Below are 25,712 nucleotides of genomic sequence, written 5' to 3'. Positions count from 1 at the left end.
GTGAACACCCAGGGGACTGTGGTGAGACCAAAGGGCAGGGCCCTGAATTGAAAATGACTGACTCCCAGCCGGAAGCGGAGAAACCTCCTGGAGCGCCTGTGTATCTTTATATGGTAGTACGCGTCCTGGAGGTCTAACGAGCACATCCAGTTGTCTCTGCCCAAAAAGGGTAGAAAGGACTGCAGAGTTACCATCCGAAATTTTGTCTTTAGCACAAAGTTGTTTAACCTGCTGAGGTCCAAAATGGGTCTTCATTCTCCTGTCTTTTTTGGTACCAAAAAGAATCTGGAGTAAATTCCGGATCCTAGCTGATCTGCTGGGACTGCCTGGATGACTCTTTTTTTCTAACAGCTTTTTTATTTCTAGCTGAGCCTGACCCCTTTGTGCGGGTGGTACGTCTGGTAGGGGTTTTGGCGGTTGTACCGGAGGGAAAGTGAAAGGGATTTTGTAACCCTCGGATATGAGCTTCTGTACCCATGTGTCTTGGGAGAGGGATTGCCAGGCTTCCGGGTACAGAGATAATCTTCTCCCGACTGCCTCCGAAGGCGGACAGTCGGGCAGCTTCTCAGGGATGCTGATAAGGTTGGTCAGGAAAGGATTCCCTAGAGCCCTGGTTCTGAGGACCCCCTCTGCCCCTGGGGCGGCATCTGTTATTATTTCCCCCTCTGCCTCTAGGGGGAAATTCACCACGTGCAGCAGGCGCGACTCCCTGAGGTTTGCGGAACCACATCTTTCCTCCCTTCTGTCCCTTAGGATAAGGTCTAGAAGGCGTGGAAAAATGGACTCCCACGGCAGAGAGAGTCTTACCATCTTGGTCGCATCTGGTGAGGGTATTCTTCACCTGAGGTCCGAACAATTCCGAACCATCAAAGGGGGTGTTGGTGAAGGACGCCTTGAAGGGATCGGCAAAGTTACAGAGTCGCATCCAAGCGTGACGTCTCAATGCAACGCCTGTGCCAGCGTCCCTACTCGCTCCATTGGCTGCATAAGAGATAAGCCGCATGGAGGAGTTAACAATGGAGTTCACAGTAGCCAGCTGAGAGTTTATTTTGTCCTTAAACCCCGCAGCAGAAGGATTCTGTACCATTTCACCCAGCTCTTTGAGCAAGTCTCTCTGAAGGCGGGTGAAATGACATAAATAGTTCAGCGATCACATAGAAAAGGTCGCTGAAGCAAAGGTCCACTTGCCGTACCTGTCCATGGTCCTGGACTCTTTGTTAGGAGGATGAACAGATACAGAAGGATCAGCCAGTTCCTTCTTAGTGGCTGCTGCTACCACCATAGCATCAACTGAAACACCTTTGGTGAGAAAGGATTTGTCATCTGGTGCAGAAATAAATTTAGAAGGCCTCCTAGGGGTAGGTTCCATTGAATCAGGAGCTGCCCACGCCTTTCTAGCCACTACCTCCATTAGTGGGTCGAAAGGGGGAGACACCCAGGAGGTGGAAGGGGGAGATCCAAAGGCGTAAAGGTAAACCGACTCATCCTCAGAAGGTTTGAGAGTGGACCAATTTCCCCTCTGTCTTAGGATTTCCAGATGTCTGAAAAAGAGACATCCTCAGAGGGGGATCTGGGGGAACCTTCCCTCTCATCCAAGTTGGTGTCCGACGTGACAGACTCGGGGGAGTCTATGTGCTTCCTCTTGCACTTTCTTTTCCTAGGGGGTTCCCCTGAAACTTCAGGGGAGCCCTCGGAAGAGGAGGAGACACCCAAGGTGGGTGCCCTACGCTTTGGATCTCTGCTGTCAGGTATAAGAGGATGGCCAGAGACCGTAACAGGCACTACAGAGGGAGGAGCTGCAGAACTTAACCTTGGAGTGGACACTGGGTCCAGCACACTCCTCATCACCTCGAAGGCTCCCCTATCAGATAACAAAGGTAGCACCGGCTCCGAAGAGACCGGAACCGCCCCCCAAAACTGACAGAGAAGGCTCCGAGAATGATGTCGGGGCCGAACTAACCAGAGCTGAAGCTCCAAGAGGGAGAGCGGGGTCGGACAAGGGTCCGATACCACTTGCCCCCTCGGAGCCGACAATGGAGTCTTGGCACCCGGACCTCTCCACGGATGGAACCAATGAAGAGGTCGGAGCCGACGACACCGGAGCCGAAGGAGGAAGTATCGGCTCCGACGTGGGCAAGGTCACGGTTCTGACAAACTCTGGTTCCGAGCTCGAGAGATGAGTCGGAGGAGGAATGGATAGCTGTATCGAAGGAGTCACAGTCTGGTGAGGTGGGCTCTGGAGCATTTGGGCCAGCGCCTGAGATTTTATGAGTCTACTGACCAGCCTCTCGATGTTGTGGTCTGACAGCCTGGATGACCTCGATGAATGAGTCCTATGTCTCCGCTCCGATAGGAGAGGGGACCTCGGAGCCGATCTGATGGACTCTAGCGAAGGGGACCTAGAGCGCTTGCGCACTGGGGTCAGCTCCAATGATGGTTTCGGAGCGGAAACCACTTTGCTCGCCTCGGAGCCAGCAGGAACCGAGGTCGGAGCCGTCTCAATAACACCAGCCCTCGGCTCAGAAGCTGGAGCCGAGGGTTTGGCGTTTTTTGATGACTTCCCAGAGCAGACTTAGACGGGGAGTCATCAGGCTTTAACAAGCCCCTTAGGATGAGCTTGTTACGCCTTTCCTGCAGGACTCTTGAACTAAATCCGTGACAAATGGAACAAGAGTCCTGCAGGTGTAAAGGCCCCAAGCAATAGACACAAGAAGTGTGACCGTCTGTCAGAGACATTTTCTGACAGCACGAGTCACACTTCTTGAATCCCAAAACCTTTGGGTCCTTTGACATCCTGACAAAAAATAAAAAGGAACACAGTCAGTTCACACACACTATTTAAGTTAAGGAAAACTGACTAAAAACCCACACACACACTGAAAGGGGTGGGGGAAAACTAAGGAAAAGCCCGTAGGCCCAAGATAAAAAACTAACTAAAGAAAGGGAAAAAGTGCTACCGAAAAGGGTAAGGCAGTTAGAAGGGACCTAAGAAGGGTAACTAACTGAAAAAAAACTATTGAGACTGAATATATATATAAAAAAACACTTACTGACCAGAGCCGGTAAAAACAGACTACCTCGCAGCGAAGCGGCAAACAAGATCTGGGGAGTTAGCACATGGTATTGTGGGATATAGGGCTGCCTCGAGCCGGTAAAAATAGCTCTCGAGCTATAGTATAGGCCGAGTCGAAGCCAAGAGTCAGCTCCGAGCCCATCCAGCAAGAATGAAGGCGAGAATGACAGCTTAACATTGGGTCTTAGGTCCCCTGTCTTTTTCAGCACCAAAAGGAAGCAAAAGTAGGTTCTGAATCCTCTTTGTTCAGATGGGACCTCTAGGATGACTATTTTTTGCAGCAGTTGTTGAATTTCCTGTGCTGCCTGCTCCCTCTGACTACGTGGCACATCAGGGAAGTTCTTGGATTTTGGAGGGGGAAGAGAAAAGAGAATATAGTAGCCTCTGAATATTATGCTTAGCACCCAGGGTTTTGAGACAAATGGGTCCAGGCTTCTGAGTGCAAAGAGAGTCAACCCCCCGACTGCCTCCAGAGACTGACAATCAGGCAGCGCTTCAAGAACTCTGATAAGGCCTGTTGGAAAAGGTATCTCTAAAGCACTGGTTTTGCGGGCCCCCTGTGCCTCTAGGGTGGCACCTACCATTAAACCCTTCTCCTCCTCTGCCTCTAGAGAAAGGGTTCCCCATGCAGGTCCTGGAAAGGCACCCTGAGTGTACTTTCCAAGCAAAGACCCTGAAACTGTGCTGCTTAACTGTTTCTGCAACAAATAGGTTAAACAACCCTAATTGAGGAAAACTGCAGTGGACCCACAGCAACTGGCTGCCACCCTGAGGGTACTTCCCAAGCAAAAACCCTGAATCCTGTGCTCCTGGACTGTTTATACAACTATTAGGTCAAATAGCTATGTTTTAGGATATCTGCAGAGGACCTACAGCAACTAGTGGGTACCCTTAGTGTACTTCCCAAGCAAATACCTTGAAACTTGTGCTCCTTTACTGTTTCTGTAACTAATGGATGTTTATACACATAAAACTCCATTATATAGTTACATCCTGCCTCCTGATTTTGGTTAATTGCATATCCCATGAGTTGTCAATTCTACCCCTACTAAGCTGTTCAATTCTCACTATTGCCAATCTCTCTGCTGGAAACTGCAGCTGCTAGTCTCTCCAGCATATCACAATAACTCTCAAATAGGAATACTAAAAAAGCTAATCTGAAGACAGTTGGTTTAACTTTCTAAGACAGTTAGACCTGGGAAACACCAGTCTGACTGATTGTTTCTAGAGCTTCTTGATTGAAGTTTCTTGCTTGAAAGGTGTACGTGGTTCTTCCCACTCCGCTCACCCTGCGGGCTCACTCCTCTCCCCTACCCTACTCCCAATTTCCACCCACCCATATTTCAATTTGATTTATACCCATAGACCACTCCTTACCATTACCTTAAGCCACCTCCCACCACCCCTTTCACCTATCAATCTTCACTGCTCTAACTACCTCTTAAAAGACCTACTGCTAGCCTCCCCAGTATCAAATTAATTTACCAACTCCCTCTTATTTAATTAAATATGATCCCATCAACAGAGAAATCCATTCTAAGACTTCTTACCTATGTATTCACCATAACTATCATTCTCTTCCTCTCAAGCCTTAACCCGCTATCATGCCCATCTTCATCTACATCTCACCAGTTCCTCTCACAAACAGACCTCATCCCTAAACAGTTTAGCCCCACTAAACATTCTATGTACTCCACACCTCTTCCAACCTTCCCCCACCGATAACCACCATCATAAACTGCTTCCTTCAACTAGTAAGTCCCACAACTATCTAATACGCACTAAAATTAAAATCATCATTAAACTCAACAAACTCTACCAATCTATACTAAAAAAACTCACAAGCTATGGAGACATACACCCCAACCCAGGTCCAACCTTAAAAAGCATGCCAAATTCTAATCTAACTTACTCTCTTCTCCATAGGCATAAAACATCTCTTCTCATTCTCAACCTAAATATGAGAAGTATCCTCAATAAGATCCATGAACTACATGCCCTACTAGCTCTGTATAAGCCAGACATTCTCCTTCTGACTGAGACCTGGCTAAACCCTGATATTCACAATAGCAAAATTACAGCTCCTGGGTATAATATCTACCGTAAGGACAGAGTAAAAAAGAGGGGAGGTGTGTAGTATTAATGTACAGGAATCACCTTATCCTCAAACAACTTGATATCACCATCCCAGATAGCAATAATGCCGAATTCATTTTATCCCAATTCAAATTGAACCCCCAAAAATATATTAATATCATAGGAGGCTACATTCCCCCTGGAAAGAATATTTCAATTATGGAAAACCTACTAGAATGGATATCAAACTCTCTACCTCAAGAAAGCATTATATTAGGTGACTTTAACATAGATTGGCTCAGCTGTACTAGTCAGAATCCAACCACCCATATTAACCTACATGGATTTTCCCAAGTCATTACATCCCCTACTAGAAATGACAAAAGAACCAAACACCAGTCCATTCTGGACTGGATACTTACATCCCATCCTTCCCTTGCAGCCCAAGCTGGATGTCTTCCAGACTTACTCAGTTACCACCAACCAACATATCTACTAAGAACCAAAAAACACATATGAGTCAAGTAACACAAAGAAGTCAGGAACAAAAAGAACTTTAACCCCAGTGTCTTTAACAACGACCTAAATAGTTGCAATTGGACCCCTTTAAAACACTATTACTTGATGATGCAGTGCAACACTTTAATTCAACCTTCCTAAACATTGTTAACCACCATGCTTCCCCCAGAACCATCAGAATAAAAACTACACATGCCGCCTGGTTAACTAAGCCCACCAAAACTATTCTTAAAGAAAGGAACAAAGCATGGGATCAATATCACAAAAACAAAACCCAAATAGTAAAGCAAAAATACTTATAAATGTGCAACAAGGCCAAGAAACTCATCACAATAGACAAAACCAACTATAACCAAAACCTGCAAGAAAAACATGCCAAAACTCCCCAAAAATTATGGGCTGCAATCAATTTGGTATTGCGGCCTGGGAAAACTACTACCCCCAGACCCAAAACTGGTAACATACACAGAAATATTCCCAAACAATTTAACAAATACTTTACTGAGACTATCCAGGCCCTAGCTAATAACCAAATTAACACTACTCATCCAACCCCAGCAGAGACACCAACCATAATGGTAACACAAACTAGCGACTCACACTTTAGCTTTCAACAAGTATCTATCAGAATCATCTTAAAACTCCTCCAAAAGCTCAAACCTACCACCCTAGCTGCAGACAACATACCTGCAGAATACTTCCAAATAGCAGCACAGTACAGTTGTGTACACTTACCATAAATGCAGATGTTCAAGTGTATTCACTGTTGCAGTCATCACATTTGGGTTATCTGCTTGCAGTAGCCCTCAGTCAGCCTGATTAACAAAGACTTGGGTCCTGCGTCGGTTGCTGTCTCTTCTTCCGTGATGTCAGGCCGTCAGGGATATAAAACATGCAGCCAATGCAATTACATCAGTTTTTCTTGCCCCAGATGTCAGGTGCCCCCCTAATGGGAAGCAATTAATTCTATTAATATACAAGGTTATACCTCCAATAAAAAGGCAAATGCACCAAAAAGCTTTTGAGCATAGTAAAAGAGAGTAGAGGTAGAGCCAAAAGAAGTCAGGGGGCTGGAGGGAGGGTAACCAGGACTGCAACAGAGAATATACTCGAACATCTACATTTATGGTAAGTGTACACAACTGTACTATGTTTGAGTGTTTCACTGTTGCAGTCATCACATTTGGGTAGATTCCCAAAGCTAAGGATGGGAGGAGTCATTTAGACAACATTAGGACCAGCTACAAGGCCCTGCAAGACTGCAGTGGCAAAGTCAGCTCTGGATCTAGAGAAGATTGGTAAATGTTTATGCTTGGAGAAAGTATGTACAGAACTCCAGGTAGCAGCTTCTAGGATGTCCCTAGTGGGGACGCCTCTGAGAAAGGCTGTAGAGGTAGATGCAGCCCTGGTTGAGTGGGGGTCTGATCCCCTGTGGGATAGGTTTTCCATGGTGCTTATAGCAGAAATTAATGCAATGGCCAATCCATTTAGAGATGGTTTGCTCTGAAATAGCCTTCCCCTCTGCCCCTGCAGCAAAAGCCACCAGCAGCTGTTCAGATTTCCTTTGAGGTTTAGTCCTGTCCAAGTAGAATCTAGGTGGTCTGTGCACAGCTAAGGAGTGCAGTATCCGTTCCCCTTTGTTCTGTGGATTAGGAAAGAAGGCTGGCAAATGAATGAACTGATTGAGGGCCACACTGGATACCACCTTGGGCATGAAGGAGGGATTGGTCCTGAGGGACACCCTGTCCGCATGAAAGATGATGAAAGGCTCCACTGCCATAAGGGCCTGTAATGCAGATACCCTTCTTGTTGAAGTGATTGCTACAAGGAAAGCTGTTTTCCAAGAAAGGAATTTTAAATCTGCAGTAGCAGCTGGCTCTAAAGGAGAAAGAGTGAGTTTCTCTAATACAAAGTTAAGGTCCCAAGCCGGAGTTGGAGCTCTCCTGGGTGGTCTTAAATTTTTGGCCCCTCTGAGAAACTGCTTGAGCAGTGGATGAGAGAAGAGGGGATGTTCTGTGCTATAATTAGCTGAAATGGCTGAGGCGTGAATTTTGATGGAGGAGAAAGACAGGCCCTTGTGAAGCATCTCAGTTAAGTATTGTAAAATCTGAGGTAAATTGGGCACTGCTGTACTCATCCCTTGAGATTGGTTCCAGGCACAGAATCTTTGCCATTTTTCAGCATAAGATTTACTAGTACTAGGCCTCCTTGCCTCTAAAATGATATCCATCACTGGTTTACTGAGGGGATGGTAAAGGAGAGATTAAGTAATTAGCCAGGCTGCTAGGTTCAATGTTTGAAGCTGAGTGTGCAGAATCTGGTTCTCCTGCTGAGACAACAGGGTAGGGATCTGAGGCAGGTGCCATGGAGCCAACAGTGGCACACTGCGCAAGAGGAGGTACCAGTGTTGGCATGGCCATTCTGGTGCAATGAGAATTGTCCTTGGTCTGTCTTGTTTTATCTTTAATAGTACTTTGGAGGGCAGACGCAGAGGAGGAAAGGCATAAACTGATAGGTTTTTCCAGCTGAAGGACAGAGTATCCACTTTCCAAGCTTGTTTGTGGGGAGTCCTTGTGCAAAATATGTCCAACTGGTAGTTCTGGAGGGAGGCAAACAGGTCTATATCTGGGCTCCCCCATTTGCTTGTCAACATGTTGAAAATCCTTGGTTCCAGTTTCCACTCTTGTGGGTCCATGAATTTTTTGCTTAGTCCATCTGCCAGCGTATTTAGTTTTCCTGGCAGGAATTGAGCTTGTAGGTGCACTTTGTAGTGCAGGGCTGTGTTCCACAATGCCATGGCTAGTCTGCAGAGGGGGTAAGAATGTGTACCCCCCTGCTTATGTACCACATACCAGTGGTGTTGTCCGTCTTTACCATTAATTGTCCTGGAAAAATGTGGTCCTTGAAGGCTGTCAGAGCATTCTGTACAGCTAACATTTCATTTTGATTAATATGCAGATGCATTTGACTTGGGTTCCATTTGCCCTGAATGCACTTCCCTGCCAAGTGAGCCCCCCCATGCATAGTCTGATGCATCTGTTAGGGTTTGGGCGGCAGGGGATAGTGTGAACGGTAGTCCCTTGTTTTGGTGGCATGCCTCTGCCCACCACAGGAACTCTAGGTGTAGGAAAGGAATGATAGGGATCATTGCTTCTAGATCCTGAGAATGTTCACAGCATAGGCTTTTTAGATATCGCTGTAGTTTCCTCATATGCAGTCCTGCATATGGAATTAGAAGAATGCAGGAGGCCATGAACCCCAAGGCTTGCAGTATTTGTTTTGCAGATAGCAGGGTTTTTGTAGCCAGTTGTTTGAAGTAGGTTGTCAAATGAATTTGTTTCTCTGGCGTGAGAAAAGCCATCTGGGAAGTTGTATTCAAGCTTGCTCCCAGGAATACAATTTGCTGACAGGGTACAAGGTCTAATTTCTTTTCATTTACGGTGTACCCCAGACAAGTTAGCACTCTTTGTACAAAGGCCAGATGATTCAAAAATATGTCCTGGCTTTCCGTCTGAATTAGACAATCATCCAGGTATGGGTGTATTTGAATATTTCTTTGCATGCAAAATGCAATGACTGGACCTAGGCACTTTGTGAATACCCTGGGCGCAGTAGAAAAGCCAAAGGGCAATGCAGAGAACTGAGTGTGTGTAGCCAGCTTTGAAGCATAGGTATCTTTTGCAAAATTCCCTGATTGCGATGCGCAGGTATGCTTCCTTTAAGTCTAGTGCTGCCAACCAGGCATCTTTGCCTAGCATAGGCAGCAACTGGTGAAGAGTCAGCATCTTGAATTTTGGAATCACCAAAAAGGTGTTTAGAGTAGACAGGTCCAGGATAGGATGCCACAAATTGTCTTTTCTGGGTACCAGGAAAAGTCTTGAGTAGAAACCTTTTCCCTTTTCCTCTTCTGGTACCAACTGAAAAGCCCCTATGCTTAAGAGAGAAAGTACTTGCTTTTGGGCCTCTGCCCACTGACTTGGGGTAGATCTGGCCACCAGCTTGGTGTTGGTAACGTGTGGAAGTGAAATCTGTATCCTTGGGACACTATATTTAAAACCCATTTGTCCTGGGTAATGAGCTCCCAGTTCTTTGCATGAAGAGCAATCTTTCCCCCCAAGGGGGCAGTCAGTTGGGAAGTGCTTGGAAGTTTTAAAAGGAATCCACTGAGACAGTTTACCATAGGGGGAAGTTTTATTACTCCCACATTAGGAAGTGGAGGCCACCCACTGCTTAGTCCTGTGCATACCCTGGGACTGAAGCCTGGGTGCTCTGCTGGATCTGGGTTTGGACTGAAAAGGTCTGGAAGAGGCAGGAAAGGTCCATTTCTTGCAAGGCCAATGCCTACTAAACCTTGGAGGTTGTACTTGTAAGAAATCTTTAACAGTTTGCATAGATTTAGCTTTTTCCTCCATCTTTTTAAGAACTTCTTCTGCCTTTTTGCCAAACAGGCGGTCCTGATTTAAGGGAGCATCCAGTAATTTTGCTTTAACATAATCTGGCAAGGACTGCTCCTTAAGCCAAGCATGCCTTCTAAGTACAGACCCTGTTACAGCAGCCCTGCAAGATGCCTCTAGTGAATCAAAACCACATTGCAAAGTATGTTTTCCAACTTGTTCAGCTGAATGCAGTAAATCCTGTAAATCCTTATTTTCAACACAATCAGGAATCAACATAATTTTCTGTTTAAGCAATCCAATAATATGCTGCTGATACTTTAATATGAAACTGGCAGGTTAAGGCCCTAATGGCCAAAGTTGCAGGTTAAGGCCCTAATGGCCAAAGTTGCAGAAGTGTATACCTTCTTACCCCATCTATCCAGCGCCCTGGAGTCTCTATCAGAGGGGGAAGGATTTTTGGCAGTAGTAGCTTTAATGCCCTTGGGTCCCTGTGAAATGGTCTCAGGATCCGCAGTAGGATTTTTGAAAAGGAACTTGTGAGAGTCAGGGACCCTGTAATATCTATCAGGTTTTCTGGGAGTAGGAGGCAAAGAGTCAGGGGCCAAGCTAGATTCCGAAAAAGCATTATCAACAATGTCTAGTACAGGAGGTATGGCTAAAGGCCTATGCTGAGGCAGGAGTAAGAAATCCCTAAGTCTCTTTTTAGAATCAGAGAAATCCTGACTTTCCCAATGAAAATGCTCCCTGAGGGTATGCAAGGTTTCACCAAAAGAGAAATCCTCTTGGGGGGAGCAGAGGGAATAGAGTCCTCAGCATCAGAATCCTCATAGGTAGATAAGGGTAAATCCTGGTCATCAGAGGAAACAGAACATTCAGAATCCTGGTCAAAAGTATCCTCAGCAAACTCAGTCCTAGGTCTCTTAGAGGGGGAAGGTTGACTTCCCCTAATTAGAGTAATAAGGTCTTCAGCCATTCTTATCATTTGTTTTTTAAGCATAGAGGCCTGACCATGACATCTGGGCGTCAGTTTTCTAGGCATGGTTTGAGTTTTAGGCCTTGAAGAAAAAGATGGCGTCAGTTTATTACGCAAGTCAGTAGGCCTGAATACACCCTCAGAAGCCGGGCATGCACAGTGGCTCCGGACCCATCCAAGGTAGAGACATTCGCAGGTTCCACAGTTGAAGCGTCTCGCAGCATACCAGACTCAGAATAGGTCTCAGTAGAGGCCTGCGAATCTGAAGTAGCGGGTATCAGGGGCTGCGAAATCGCCTCACTGAGTACCGGTGAACTGGCGACTGGCTTAGGAGAAGCATCGTCGGCAGCTTTGGACCTAGGCAGCCTGTCTCTGTCTTTATCTTTGCGTTTTTTCGGAATGTCGGTAGTCGGATGGCTTACCGAAGACATATCAGGATAATTGAACCGAGCACCAAAATATTTAGAGGCGAAAATATACCAACAACGGATAGTTCGTGGTTTAAATAACGCACACAACTGAGAACGAGGCACGTTGTGGTCAGGGCCTAGGCAAAGAATACAGTAAGAATGAAAATCTTTATGAGGTATTTGCTTTCCACAAGAAATGCAATTATTTACTTTTACTGACATTGGTTTAGAGCAAGAAAAAGTTTCCCTAACAGGGTACTTAGCTTTTAGCTGAAGACTTCGGTTCTGAAACTCGAAAACGAAAATTTCAGGAGTCGGACGACTGGCAATTGTGAACTGCTTCTGCTTCGGGCACTGCACGGCAAGAAAGACTGATGTAATGGTGTCGGCTGCATGTTTTATACCCCTGACGACCTGCCGTCATGGAAGAAGAGACAGCAACCGATGCAGGACCCAAGACTTTGTTAATCAGGTTCGACTGAGGGCTACTGCAAGCAGATAACCCAAACGTGATGACTGCAACAGTGAAACACGAAGAACATCTGCTATTGCCTATCCTGTCACTATTCTCATCAACAAATCAATCACAGAGTGCAAAATACCCCAGCTATGGAAAAATTCCCATATTATCCCACTACACAAAGGAGGCAACTCCTTTGAACTAAATTACTAACGCCCCATTACTATGTTACCGCCCTTATCCAAAATCCTAGAGGGTCATACATACTCAGCTTATGAATTACCTCCTTGAAAACAAACTGCTATCCAAAAACCAGCACAGCTTCAGACCCTTCCACAGTACATCCACTGCACTTATTTCTTTCACCAATACCATTAATTATCATAGAAATCAAGGACAACTTGTCTCAGCCATATTTTCAGATTTAACAAAAGCTTTCAACATGGTCAACCACAGTAGACTCCTCAACTTACTCTCTACCATTAACCTCAGTACCTCCTCCATCACATGGTTTAAGAGCTATCTGTCAGGTCGGCATCAGGCGGTAAAATGGCAAAACCAACTATCACCCCCTACTGCCAGTGTCCTTAGGAGTACCTCAATGGTCTATCCTAGGTCCATTACTCTTCACTCTATTCACCAATCAACTCTCATCCTCCACCCCCAGGGCCACTGTTATTCAGTATGCTGATGACACCACTATCATATGTACAGCCACCACTCCAGACCTTCTCTCACAAACACAAAATGCTTTCTCACTAGCAGAAATCTGGTTCTCTAACCATCAGCTTATTCTCAACCCTAATAAAACTAAACTACTACTTTTTTCTTCCCATAAAACCACCCACCCAGCTGTAAATTTCTCAATCACCTCTAATAACAAAACTGTAATTATCCCAACAACCCACACCAAACTTTTAGGCATTGAAATTGATAACCTTAGATTTGACATCCACACTGCCCAAACCATCAAGAAAGTACATAAAAAAACTAGGCCTGCTCTGTCGTAACAAACAATTTCTCTTTAAACAATCTAGAATCACAGTAGCCAGGACACATCTATTATCCACCCTTTTCTATGCTTCCCCAGTACTAACCAACCTTTGTAAATATGATCTTAACAGGCTAGAATCCTGTTACAACAAAATAGCTAGGTTTGCCACTGAATCTACATATAGAACACATCACTGTATAGCCCATAAAAAATAAGCTGGTTAGAACTCCCTCAACTACTGCAACTCAATCATTAGCACATAAGCTATACATAAGCTATACCACTAACCAGACAATGTCCCAGCCCTCCAACATCTTATACAACCTTACACCACAAAAAGAATTTTGAGATCTAATACCCTTAACCTTCTTGAGGTCACCAATTACAAAAACGAAGCAGGGAAATCTCTCAATAGCTACTGCATCTCCAAACTCTGGAACTCTCTACCAGCCACCCTCACATCCAATACCTCCACTACTTAATTTAAAAAAACTCCTCATAACCCATCTTTCTAACAAATGGCTATGCTCCTGTAACACCCCTGGGTAAAGACAAAGATACTAACAACTACTCTTCTCATCAAGTTTCTATTTTTTAATGCAACCTTTTGAAAGCATTTCAGCTTTATAAAGTTACTGAATTTCTAAGAAATGTATCCATAGTTAATACTAAACTACTATGTAAAAATGTCCTAGGAAGTATAATCACATTGTACTGTAGATTCTTATTAATCCTTTTATATTTGCTTTGTATACTACTGTATCGTTTGTATGTTACTGCAGTGTATGTAAAATGGAGCTTTTCTCCTACAGCCTCTGCTGTAAATGGACATGTGTCCAGTCGGAATTTCCTGGTCAACAAATGTAAAATAAATAAATTTTCTTGCCACTGCATTAGCTCTCGGATAAGGACCTCTAGGGCATAAAACATTTGATTCCTACAGCAGAAAGGGTCTTTCCGTCCTTTTCGCTGCATGTGATAGTGTCTCTAACCGAAGGCCCAAACAGAGAAGAGCCATTGTAAGGGGCATTCACAAAGGATGCCTTAAAGGGATCAGTGAAATCGCATAGCCTCATGTAAAAGCTATCCTAACTTTCCTGATAAAGGTAAGTATCACTTGAGAGCGCAGAGTTCAGAGTCCAGAAGATGAAGTGGCAAACAAAATCTTAAGTGCTTGGGTGGATTGTAATCTTGAACTTGACAGATGGATCCAAGTCTGAAGAATTTGGCTGAGCCAGATCTGAAGGTCGGATCAGAGACCCTTTTGTGAGGAGAAATGAAGAAGACATCAGATATACACATTTTAAATAAATTGCTTTATCCTGGCATCAAAATTATCTTCAACACAGATCTGTAATTGCCAAAATTTAACAACTGAGCTCAGATTATATTTCAACATACCATCTATGGACCCACAACCACTTTATTACAATAAATTTGTGCAACTCAGATCCCAAATATGAATTATCAAAACAACTGCAAAGCATTTCTGAATGGGATTGCACTACAGAGCTTGGCAGATGGGTCTATAAAATGAAATTACCCACTCTGCTCCATAGAAAGGTCACTACAATTCTGGTTTTGATTTACATGGGGCAAATTAAATTTTATAGAGTAAATTTCTATTTATATTATTCATTGAGCTTCTTTATTTTTAATCGTGTTTTCCTGAAGATTGTGAAACATTTCCCAATTACTCCTTGAGAGAATAATCAAGGAGAACTATGGAAAAAAATGAGTATTTTATTTACATTTTTTAGCTTAAGATTTTTAACTAAATGCTTAGCAGTAGAATCCTGGGGTGGACAAACTTATTTACAACTTATCCTTGTGAGAATGATAAAGAAATATAAGAAAGAAATTCATTTGCAACATGTTAATGTTTAATGTATATATCTATTTGCCTATCTATCTCTGTTTTATAAATCACTTGCAAATATCGGCAGCCCTTTCTGGTTAAGTGCTGACAGGTGGATGGAAAAGACTATTGTCTAAAATAACTTTCTCCTTGAATATGGGGCTTAACTTTATTCTAGACAGCCCTCCAACAAGATTACAGTAAAGATGATTTACTGCTTTCAAAAGAAGTCTTGGTTTGTTAGTTGGATAACCAGCTTAACGAACTGGTTTAAGCACATTTCTAGCTAATGATCCAGACTAAAAGTAAACAAGCACATGCAAAGCAACTAACTTTATGAAGGTGGTTTAATACGGTAACATTATAAAATAAATTATAAGTACACAGTATTCAAGTTCTTGAAAATCACAGAATTCCCCAGATTACATCATTTATTAGCTACCTAAAACTGAGATGCAGTGGGCTAATACAACAAAACAAAAAAAGTCAAATGAGGAAGAAAAAGTTTCCTTTTTTCATGAAGCACAGAATAACGGATTTTATACTTACATTTTTGAAGAGCTATAAGGATGAGTGCCAATAGATGGTAACCTGCTGAACCTCTGAAGCTAGATATGGTGAATGTCAAAAGATAAACAAAATTGACTGCAAATACACTGCAGGAGACATGTATTTGTCCCTTATATGACGTGCTGTGCGTATGCATTAGTGATGTTGGTGAACTTGAATGGAAGGAAGGATGAGCTAAGAGAAGACTGATGAATGGCAAGGGCTATTCAAGAAAATGTTACTACATTGCGGCAAGCGCAATATGTGATGTTCTATCTTTCAGATACTCCAATCTCTAGAAATGGCAAGAGTAATAGAAAATTAAAATGACAGCAGAAAATACATAGGTTACCACACTTGAACATATGCTGTACAAGATCTGCCTGAAATAAAATATACTGAAACAAGAAAATGCAGTGTGTCTAAATTCAAAACTATTTACACTTACATTGTACTCGGCAACCACTCCTTTGTAAACTTCATAAAATTCTTCAGCATTGGCACGCTCCATGTTGAACTATTCAGAGGAAAAAAAAAATCAGAACATTACACAACGGCACATCAAATCTGGGGCAACAAAGGAAATGAACTATGTTCTGAAAGAAAGAACACACACCATCAAAATCATAGTATTTCAATATAGACAATTATGCAAAACAGGGCATTTATTTGAAAGATTAAATCTACCAGCGACCGATTGTTTTCGTTCACCTCTTCACAATTTCTTTGGAATAATTCACCTATACATACACCTGACTATCAAAGAGCTACAAGTTAAATTAGATGCCTGGCTCACTTAGCAAAGAAAACTACACTATTTTAAAAAGAAAGAGATGTTTAATATCCTGCATGCAAACTAAAACACCAAGGGGAAAAGGAAGAAAGGAATTTTACTAAGAATACCCAAAACCACAGCAAAACTGTTAATGAGCACATTTATCTATCAGCTACTAGCCTTTTTACTGCTCTGGATATAACCTTTCATCCTCCGTTAATAATGACCTAGCTACAGTTTTCATATATAATATATCAAACTTGCATAAACTCTACCATTTATTTAACACGACACAGTGCAACCACTCATTTCACTATGTTTAGAATGTAAAATGAATGTTTGCACTTGCAGTCCTAATATAATCAAAATTCAACCTCTGTTAATGGACATGGAACAGTACAAATGTTAAGTTACAGTGTTCAAAAGCATACAACATTCCCACATTCACAAATAAGAGTTCTCTTCCTGATCCCCAACCCTCTGAGACCTTTCTGAAAATACAGAATCTGCAATGTGTTGTATCCATGCCACTATACAGTTTACACTTGATTACAACAGGAACATTCTATTTTAGTTAAGTTAGATTACAAGCAATAATTCCATTAAATGCAAGCAGTAAGAGTGAATTTCTATGGAAGTAAAGTGGAATTAAGAGACTCAAAGTCATTCAATGCAGGAAGCCTCAGTTTAGCGCAGCATCACCTTTCTGAATGGTTGTATTCTTTATGAGAAGATGCATTCATAAAATGTTAGCACTTAGGATTTTGTTCTCTAGCTAACTGGTGTGTGTGTATACAGAGAATATATACATTGCATATAAATGTGCATTAAATCCTACTCTCTGTCTGCATAACTATATCCTTGTATTCTCTGTGTCACAATATTATTTATCCGTGTCACAATATTATTTATCCATATAGTCTATGTCACATATGTGCAGTTAACACATCAAAGCTTTAAGAACTCGCTTAAATATTTCAGTTTTATATACAGTACTAATTATATTCAGGCCGGGATTCATAGGGATGCACTGTGCAGTTGTGCAAGGCTTATGTGTGAAGGTTATGTTACCCAGTATGAGAAATACTCATTATATAAACAGAGGTGTAGCTAGGATGGGGTGAAGGGGTATCTGCCCTTGGTGCAAAGTGTTGGAGGCACAATCAGCAAATGCGGATTAGTCTTTCTTCAGTGCATTACCACCATTAAGAAACCAATACCAGTACTGCATTTTTGGTCAGAATTGAAAGATTTTAGTGCTCCATGTTTGATCTAAAATGTAGCAGCTACTTTATATAAATGTATTAAGTTTTATACAGTTGAAAAGGAAATAAGAGTTTTTTCCTCCTCAAGTCCAAGGAGAAGAGCTTTTTTTTTCCCTCAACTTTGAACATTGAGGGACTATAACAGATCAGAGGACAGTACTGAGAACCAGAATTGCTAGCTACACTTCTGCACATAAACATTGAGGTTCAAACACTTCACAGCACTCAGACCTGCACAGCTCTGATATAACAATCAAGAGTGATAGAACAGAATAACCACAGTTAACTGTGCAGATTTTGCAGCACATAATAGAGTAGAGCAATGAGAACATAAAGAGTGCACACATGCATCAGTAGAGTGCTTAGTTACTTAACTGCCATTATAGTGCAACAATAGGTTATGTACAACCAAAGTAACTGTTTTTCTAGCAGGTTATAGGACAAGGATGTCCATATGAGAGGGTCTTTCACCCATCTCCAGTGAGACATTCACATTCCTATAATCAAACCTGCCATGGATGTGAAGGTGCCTCTGCCTGCCAATCTTCATTATTATCAGGTATCTGCACAGCAAAACCACAATTGTCTGGGCCTGACGAGTTTCCTCATTCTCATCAGGAGAACCTGCACAGTGAAGATATGAGGGGGAAAGTGTCATAAGTGTGACATATCACCGAATCACACTGAACTCTAAGGTGGATACTTATGATGCACACACTCAGACTGCAGCCATCCATTCCTATCTCCTGCCGTACACACCCCTTACTGGGTTACACCACCTGATAAGTTGAAAGATAAAAATACATATATTAGCACCTCCTTGATGGTAATGCACAGTGCTTAAGATGAAAAAAAAAAACTTTTACATTTACAGTATATCTTTAGGCTCTTTCTTCACACTTCAATTTTCTATTCCTGAGACTTTCAGGACAGTGCAACAGCATAAGAATTGTTTGCCAACCCACTGCCCACTTCCTGCCTTGCTCACCATGAGGTCTGGGTCACACCAGGTGTTCACCTTTTCTGAAAACTCCACTATGCAGTCCCAGAAGCTGTTAACTGAAGTGGGTGTGAAAGAGATAAAGAAATCTTTTAGTTTCTTCATACATTATGCAGAATCCCTGACTGTAAGCATTATCAGCAATTTCTGTCTCAAGATGCCAAATGATATACTAAAATGGCAATAATGTGTATAAATACACTGTCAAGAACCTCATTACCTTTAAGCATTTGCTGCTCAGTTGATCAGCACACATGCCCATGTCCTCCTCTTGCACGTGTCTTGGAAACTCAGCGTGATACAGATGTTATGGACTTTCAAACAGTGAAGCCATAAGAAAGGGGAATTGACCAATTCATAGTCCTTCACCACATGAGGCCTCAGTTTCGCTTAGTGTCACCATTCTGACTGCTTGTATTCTGCAAGTCACACAATACTGTGTCCACTCTTGTCTGTAAAAGTTCTCACAGCTGTAGGGATACATGTTTTTGCTGGTAAGTTGTATATTTTCCATTCAGATAACTGCTCAGTCATTAAACTCATGACAGACCAGTAAGCATGATTCTTAGGGGTATCTGTATGTTTTACATAATATATTTTGCTTTACCTGTTTGCTTATATCTTTAAGTGACTATAGCAGCAGCAGTTACTATGCTGTTTAGGTTGAGAGGCTTTACCATACAATATCAGCATGATAATTTATGAGCTACACTCTGTCAAGAAGACTTCTGTGATACTATCATAATTTACCAGGCTTACAAACTGTGAATATTCTGTCTTGGAGATAGGGAGCTTATGCATAAAGGATCAGCACACTAACTTTACAGGATATCCACTATTTGGAAATACTACACAGCATTGTAGCACAAAGTCTAAGGCCTACAAATAGCAAATATGTGCCTGTGTGGAATAGCTGCATTCTCAGTACGTGAATATATATATATATATATATATATATGCGCATATTCTTTTCATAACGTATAAATAAGGTCTGGCATAGCCAAAGGACAATATTCCAGTGCAGGCACTAAAGTCCATGGTCTTCAGCTTAAGGGTAGAGACAGCACTGACTAACCAGTATGGATTCAGTTGTGGCAGTCTGTTTTGCTTGGCATAAATGTGCTGGATGGGCACAAAATACAGTTGTGTACACTTACCATAAATGTAGATGTTCGAGTATATTCACTGTTGCAGTCATCACATTTGGGTTATCTGCCTGCAGGTAGCCCTCAGTCAGCCTGAATACGAGAGACTTCGTATTTCTGTGTCAGTTGCTGTCACTCCATGTCTGACATCAGGTCATCAGGGGTATAAAAACAGGCAGCTGACACCATTACATCAGTTTTTCTTGCCCCAAATGTCAGGAGCCCCAATAGGGAGCTAAGCTATGGTGGAAGAAATTACCACCAGTAAAAAGTAAATACCAATACCCCTGCAAGGTGTGAGTAGGATACACAGAGGGGAGAGAGAGAGAGCAGGGGGCTGGAGGGAAGGAAACCAGGATTGCAACAGTGAATACACTCGAACATCTACATTAATGGTAAGGGTACACAGCTGTACATACTTCTTCATGTTTCACTGTTGCAGTCGTCACACTTGGGTCGATTCCCAAAGCTGAAGAAAGGATGGAGGCAGTCAAGAAGTGTTTGGGCTGGCTAGAATGCCCTGCAGGACTGCAGTTGCAAAACCCACCCTGGATTTGGAAAATATAGGCAGGCGGTGATGCTTGGTGAATGTGTGTACAGAACTCCAGGTAGCAGCATCCAGAATATCCCAGGTAGGGGACTCCCTTGAGGAATGCTGTAGAGGTAGAAGTTGTGCTAGTGGAATGTGTTCTGACCCCCTGAGGGGTTGGCTTCCCATGGTGTTTGTAGCAGAAATGGATACAGTGTGCTATCCATTTGGAAATTGTCTGTTTAGAAATGGGCTTGCCCTCTGCCCCTGGTGCAAAACTGAGTAATAACTGGTCAGATTTCCTGAAGGGCTTAGTCCTATCCAGGTAAAATCCGAGCTGTCTGTGCATGTCCAAGGAGTGCAGGATCCTTTTCCCTTTATTTTGAGGATTAGGAAAGAAGGTTGGCAAATGGATAGATTGGTTGAGAGCCATGCTGGGCACCACTTTGGGCATAAAGGAAGGATTAGTTCTGAGGGAGACCCTGTCAGCATGAAAAATAATGAAGGGTTCCACTGCCATAAGTGCTTGTAGCTCAGACACTCTTCTCGTTGAAGTGATGTCCAGGAGCAATGCTGTTTTCCAAGAGAGGAATTTTAAGTCTGCTGACACTGCAGGCTCAAAACAGGCAGTGTGAGTTTTTCAAGTCTAAAGTTAAGGTCCCAAGCAGGGGTGGGTACTCTCCTTGGTGGCCTTAAGTTGTTTGCCCCTCTCAGGAACTGTTTGATGACAGGGTGAGAGAATAGGGGTGGCTCAGAGTTGTAAAGAGCTGAAATGGCAAAGGCATGAATCTTAATGGAGGAGAAGGAAAGGCATCTGTGGAGTAGATCTGCTAAGTAATCCAGGATTAGAAGTAGGGAGGGCAGAGTAGTGTACTCTCCTTTAGATTGAATCCAGGAGGAATACCTTTTCCACTTATCAGCATAGGATTTCTTTGTACTGGGTCTACTGGCTTCAAGAATGATGTCCAGCACCTGCTTGCTTAGGCTGGTCACTGGGGGAAAATTCAAGGAATAAGCCAGGCTGCAAGATTTAGGGTTTGCAGGTGCGGATGCAAGATCTGTCCCCCTGCTGAGTGAGCAGGGTCGGGCTCTGGGGTAGGTGCCACGGTGGTACCAGTGACAGGCTGTGCAGGCGTGGGTACAAACACTGGCGTGGCCAGTCCAGGGCAATCAGAATTGTCCTTGGTCTGTCCTGTCTTATCTTTAGCAATATTCTTGAGAGAAGGGGCAGAGGGGGAAATGCATAGACTGAGAGGTTTACCCACTGGAAGGATAGGGCATCCACTTTCCAGGCCCTGCTGTGAGGTGTCCTGGTGCAGAATTTGCTGAGCTGGTGATTGTAGGGGGAGGCAAAAAGATCCATCTCTGGGCCCCCCCCCATTTCTGAATCAGAAGGCTGAAGGTGCTGGGCTCTAATTGCCACTCATGTGGGTCTAGGAGATTTCTGCTTAAGTTGTCTGCCAGTGTGTTTTGTTTGCCTGGCAGAAACTGAGCTTGCAGATGGACCTGCATGTCCAAGCTGTGTTCCAGAGGGCCATGACTAGCCTGCAGAGTGGATCCCCCCCTGCTTGTTGATGTACCACATAACTGTGGTGTTGTCTGTTTTTATTAGCAGGGGTCCTGGTGATAGTAGGGATCTGAAAGTGGTTAGAGCATGCTGAACAGCTAGCATCTCTTTTTGGTTGATGTGCAGATGAATTTGACTTGGGCTCCAGTGTCCCTGAATGCACTTGTCCAGGTGTGCCCCCCAGGCATAGTCTGATGTGTCTGTGGTTAGGGTCTGGGTGGTATGGGGTTGAGTAAAGGGCAGTCCTTTGTTGTGGTTGCATGCTGCTGCCCACTAAAGAAACTCTGTCCTTATACAAGGTATGATAGGAATGACATTTTCCAGGTCCTGAGAATGTTGGCACCAAAGACTTTTTAAGTATCACTGAAGTTTCCTCATATGCAGTCTGTAATACGGAATTAGTAGGATACATGAGGCCATGAACCCTAGGGGCTGCAGGATTTTCCTTGCAGACAGATGGGTTCTGTTAGCCATTTGAGTGAAGTAGTCTGTCAGGTAGGCTTGTTTTTCTGGAGTAAGGAATGCCATCTTGGATGCTGTGTCCATGCTTGCTCCCAGGAATACAATCTTTTGACTGGGGACTAGTTTTGATTTCTTTTTGTTGATGGTGTACCCCAGGGAGGTTAGAAAGTTTTTTACAAATGTCAGGTGGTGCAACAGCATTTCCTGACTGTCTGCCTGAATTAGGCAGTCGTCCAAGTACAGGTAAATTTGAATGTTTCTCTCTCTTCGGTAAGAAATACCAGAGTCTTGGTATATGGCATCGGCTGCCATCGGTTGTAAACTGATGTCAGAACGTCAGGTATAAAGGGAGGCGGCCAACACCATTTCCTCAGTTTTTCTTGCCTTAACTGTCAGGAGCCCCCAAAAGAAGGCCAAACCAGGAAGGGAAGACCCTGGAAAAAAGCCATCCAAAAAATAACATAACAGTAGTCTGTGCCTTAGGAAAAAAGGGGGAATGGAGGGTGGGAAACCAGGACTGCAACAGTGAATATACTCAAACATCTACATTTATGGTAAGTGTACACAACTGTACTATGTTCATGTTTCACCGTTGCAGTCCTAACATATGGGTTGATTCCCAAAACCCAGGAAGAGAACAAAAGGGTGGAGGAAGAATTACAGATTATGGATTGGTAAGGAGGCCTTGCAAAACTGTAGAGGCAAAACCAGCCCTAGACTTAGAAAACAAAGATAAGTTGTAATGCTTTGTGAAAGTATGGACAGAAGACCAAGTGGCTGCTTCTAGAATGTCCTTAGTAGGCACACCTCTTAAAAAAGCTGCAGAGGTAGAGGCTGCTCTAGTAGAATGGGTCCTAATACCCTGGGGGGAACCTTTCCATGCTGCAGGTAACAAAACTGAATACAATGAGCAATCAATTTGGAGATGGTTTGTTTGGAAACAGCTTTACCCTGAGCCCCAGGAACAAAACTAACCAACAACTGCTGAGACTTCTGAAAGGGTTTAGTCCTATTTAAGTAAAATCTCAACTGTCTGTGCACATCAGGAGAGTGCAGAATCCTTTACCCTTTATTCTGGGTGTTATTGAGGAATGTAGGCAGATGAATAGACTGGTTAAGTGTCAGACTGGAAACCACCTTAGGCATAAAGGAGGGATTAGTTCTCAGAGAAACCCGGTCTGTATGAAAAATAATGAAAGGTTCTACTGCCATTAAGGCTTGCAGCTCCGAAACCCTTCTGGCAGAAGAAATAGCCAAAAGAAAAGCAGTCTTCCATGAAAGGAACTTTATGTCTACAGAGGCAGCAGGTTCAAAGGGAGGAAGAGTAAGCTTCTCCAGGACAAAATTAAGATCCCAAGCAGGAGTAGGAGCTCTTCTGGGAGGTCTAAGATTGCTAGCTCCCCTCAGGAACTGTTTCATCAAGGGGTGAGAAAAAATAGGTTGCTCAAAAGAACAAAGAGCAGAAACTGCTGAAGCATGAATCTTAATTGAAAAAAAGGAAAGTCCACCATTAAGCAAACCTGCAAGATAATCAAAAATGAGGGAAAGAGAAGGTTGGGAAGACTGTTCTCCTTTAGCCTGCATCCAAGAGCAAAATCTCTTCCATTTATCTGCATAGAATTTCCTGGTGCTAGGCCTCCTGAAGAACTTCAACCACCTGCTGAGAAAGATTTAAACTATTAGCCAGGCAGTTAAATGCAGAGTTTGAAGATGAGGATGAAGAAACTTTCTCCCGTCCTGAACCAACAGATCTGGTGCCAGGGGAAAATGCCAAGGCTGAGCTTGGGAAAGACTGTGAAGAAGGGGATTCCAATGCTGCTATCAGAATAGTCTTTTTATTTTTCGTCCCTTATCTTTAGCAGCACTCTGAGAAGAAGAGGTAGGGGGAGAAGGCACAAATTGAAAGTTGTGTCCAAGGGAAGGACAAAGCGTCCACTCTCCATGCTTTGTTGTGAAACTCCCTGGTGCAGAAGGTTGGAAGGAGATGATTGGTGTGAGAGGAAAAAAGATCCATCTGAGGAGTGCCCCAATGCTGAGTGATGCAATGGAAAATGATCTTGTTCACTTGCCACTCATGAGGATCCAGGACATGTCTGCTTAATTGATCTGCCAAGGAGTTTAGCCTCCCTGGAAGATACTGGGCTGTGAGATGTATGCCCATGGAAGCTGCTAAGGACTATAGTTTCATGCTGTGTCTGCACAAAGGGTAAGAGTGAGTCACCCCCACTTGTTGATGCACCACATGACTGTGGTGTTCTGTCCTGATCAGAAGAGTCCCAGGATAGAGTAGGTCCTTGAAAGCCAGCAAGGCCTGCTCCACTGCCATCAATTCTTTTAAGTTTATGAGCAGATGAATCTGTTGGGTGCTCCAAGTCCCTTGTATGCCCTTGCCTTTCAGATGTGCCCCCCATGCATAAGCTGAGGCGTCTGTGGTGAGAGTCTGGCTGGCAGGTGGTGGGCGGAAAGGTAGACCCTTGTTCTGAGAACAGGCTGTTGACCACCAGAGAAACTCCAGTTGTAGACGGGGAATAAGGGGAAGAATCAAGTCTAAGTCCTGTGTGTGTTGACACCAAAGGTTCTTGAGGTACCATTGAAGTTTTCGCATATGCAGCCTTGCATATGGGATCATCAGGATACATGAAGCCATGAACCCCAGTGCTTGCAGGAATTGCCTTGAAGAGAGCTGGGTCATGCTTGCCAAGTTATTGAAATAAGCCGACATATCTTGTTGTTTGTCTTGAGGGAGAAATACCATCTGGGTGGCTGTATTCAGACTCGCTCCCAGGAAAACAATCTCCCTTGTAGGAACCAACTCTGACTTCTTCTCGTTGAGAGTGTAACCTAAAGAAGTGAGAATGTTCTTCACGAAGTCCAAATCCTTTTTTAACTATTCTGGGTAGTTTGCTTGAATGAGACAGTCATCCAGGTAAAGATAAATTTGAATGTTCCTCTGCCTGCAAAAAGCAATGGCTAGTGCCAGGCACTTTGTGAAACCTCTGTGAGCAGTAGATAAACCAAAGGGCAGCACAGAGAATTGGAAGTGTTGCTCCTCAGCCCTGAAACGAAGAAAGTGCCTGCAACTTTCCCTTAATGGGATGTGCAGATAAGTCTCCTTGAGATCCAAAGTTACCAGCCATGAATCCTTGCCCAGCATTGGTAGTAACTGTTGAAGAGTGAGCATCTTGAATTTGGGAATCACCAGAAAAGTGTTTAGAACAGACAGATCCAGAATAGGGCACCAGTTGCCCCCTTTTTGGGTAACAGAAAAAGTCTTGAGTAAAAACCTAGGCTTGCCTGATTTGCAGGAACTGGCTCTATAGCCCCCATAGTCAGTAGAGAAGAAATTTGATTCTCTACCTCTGCCCTGAGAGTGCTAGGAATGACTGGGTAACCTTGTAGAACAGGGAAGGTGTGAAAATAAAACTTGTAACCTTGGTTTACTATGTTGAGTATCCATTTGTCATCTGTGATAGTTGACCATACCCCTGCGAACCTGGCTAACCTTCCCCCCAAAGGAAACCCTGGGCCCGCAGAGGTAAGCACAAGAAGGCTGGAGTCACTGAGAATGCTTGCTTTGGGAAGCTGGCATAGACCTCCCTGATTTAGCAGCAGAAGGATGCCATTGTTTAGTCCTTTGGAGGGCAGCAGCCTGTCCTCTGG

General features: G+C 43.5%; 1 protein-coding gene across 1 annotated transcript in view; it reads right to left on the bottom strand.

Annotated features, from left to right (window-relative positions):
* Nucleotides 1–25,712, bottom strand: part of NME7 (NME/NM23 family member 7) — a 1,612,386-nt gene that overhangs the window by 325,028 nt on the left and 1,261,646 nt on the right. Inside the window, exon 9 of the mRNA XM_044071838.1 lies at nt 15,758–15,826. Within this exon, the coding sequence (XP_043927773.1) occupies nt 15,758–15,826 (69 nt within the window). The remainder of the gene's footprint in view (nt 1–15,757; nt 15,827–25,712) is intronic.

This window comes from Protopterus annectens, chromosome 5.part0, assembly GCF_019279795.1.
Source record: "Protopterus annectens isolate FY-2018-M chromosome 5.part0, PAN1.0, whole genome shotgun sequence".
Classification (NCBI taxonomy): Eukaryota; Metazoa; Chordata; order Ceratodontiformes; family Protopteridae; genus Protopterus; species Protopterus annectens.
This window is presented reverse-complemented; position numbering and strand designations above follow the sequence as displayed.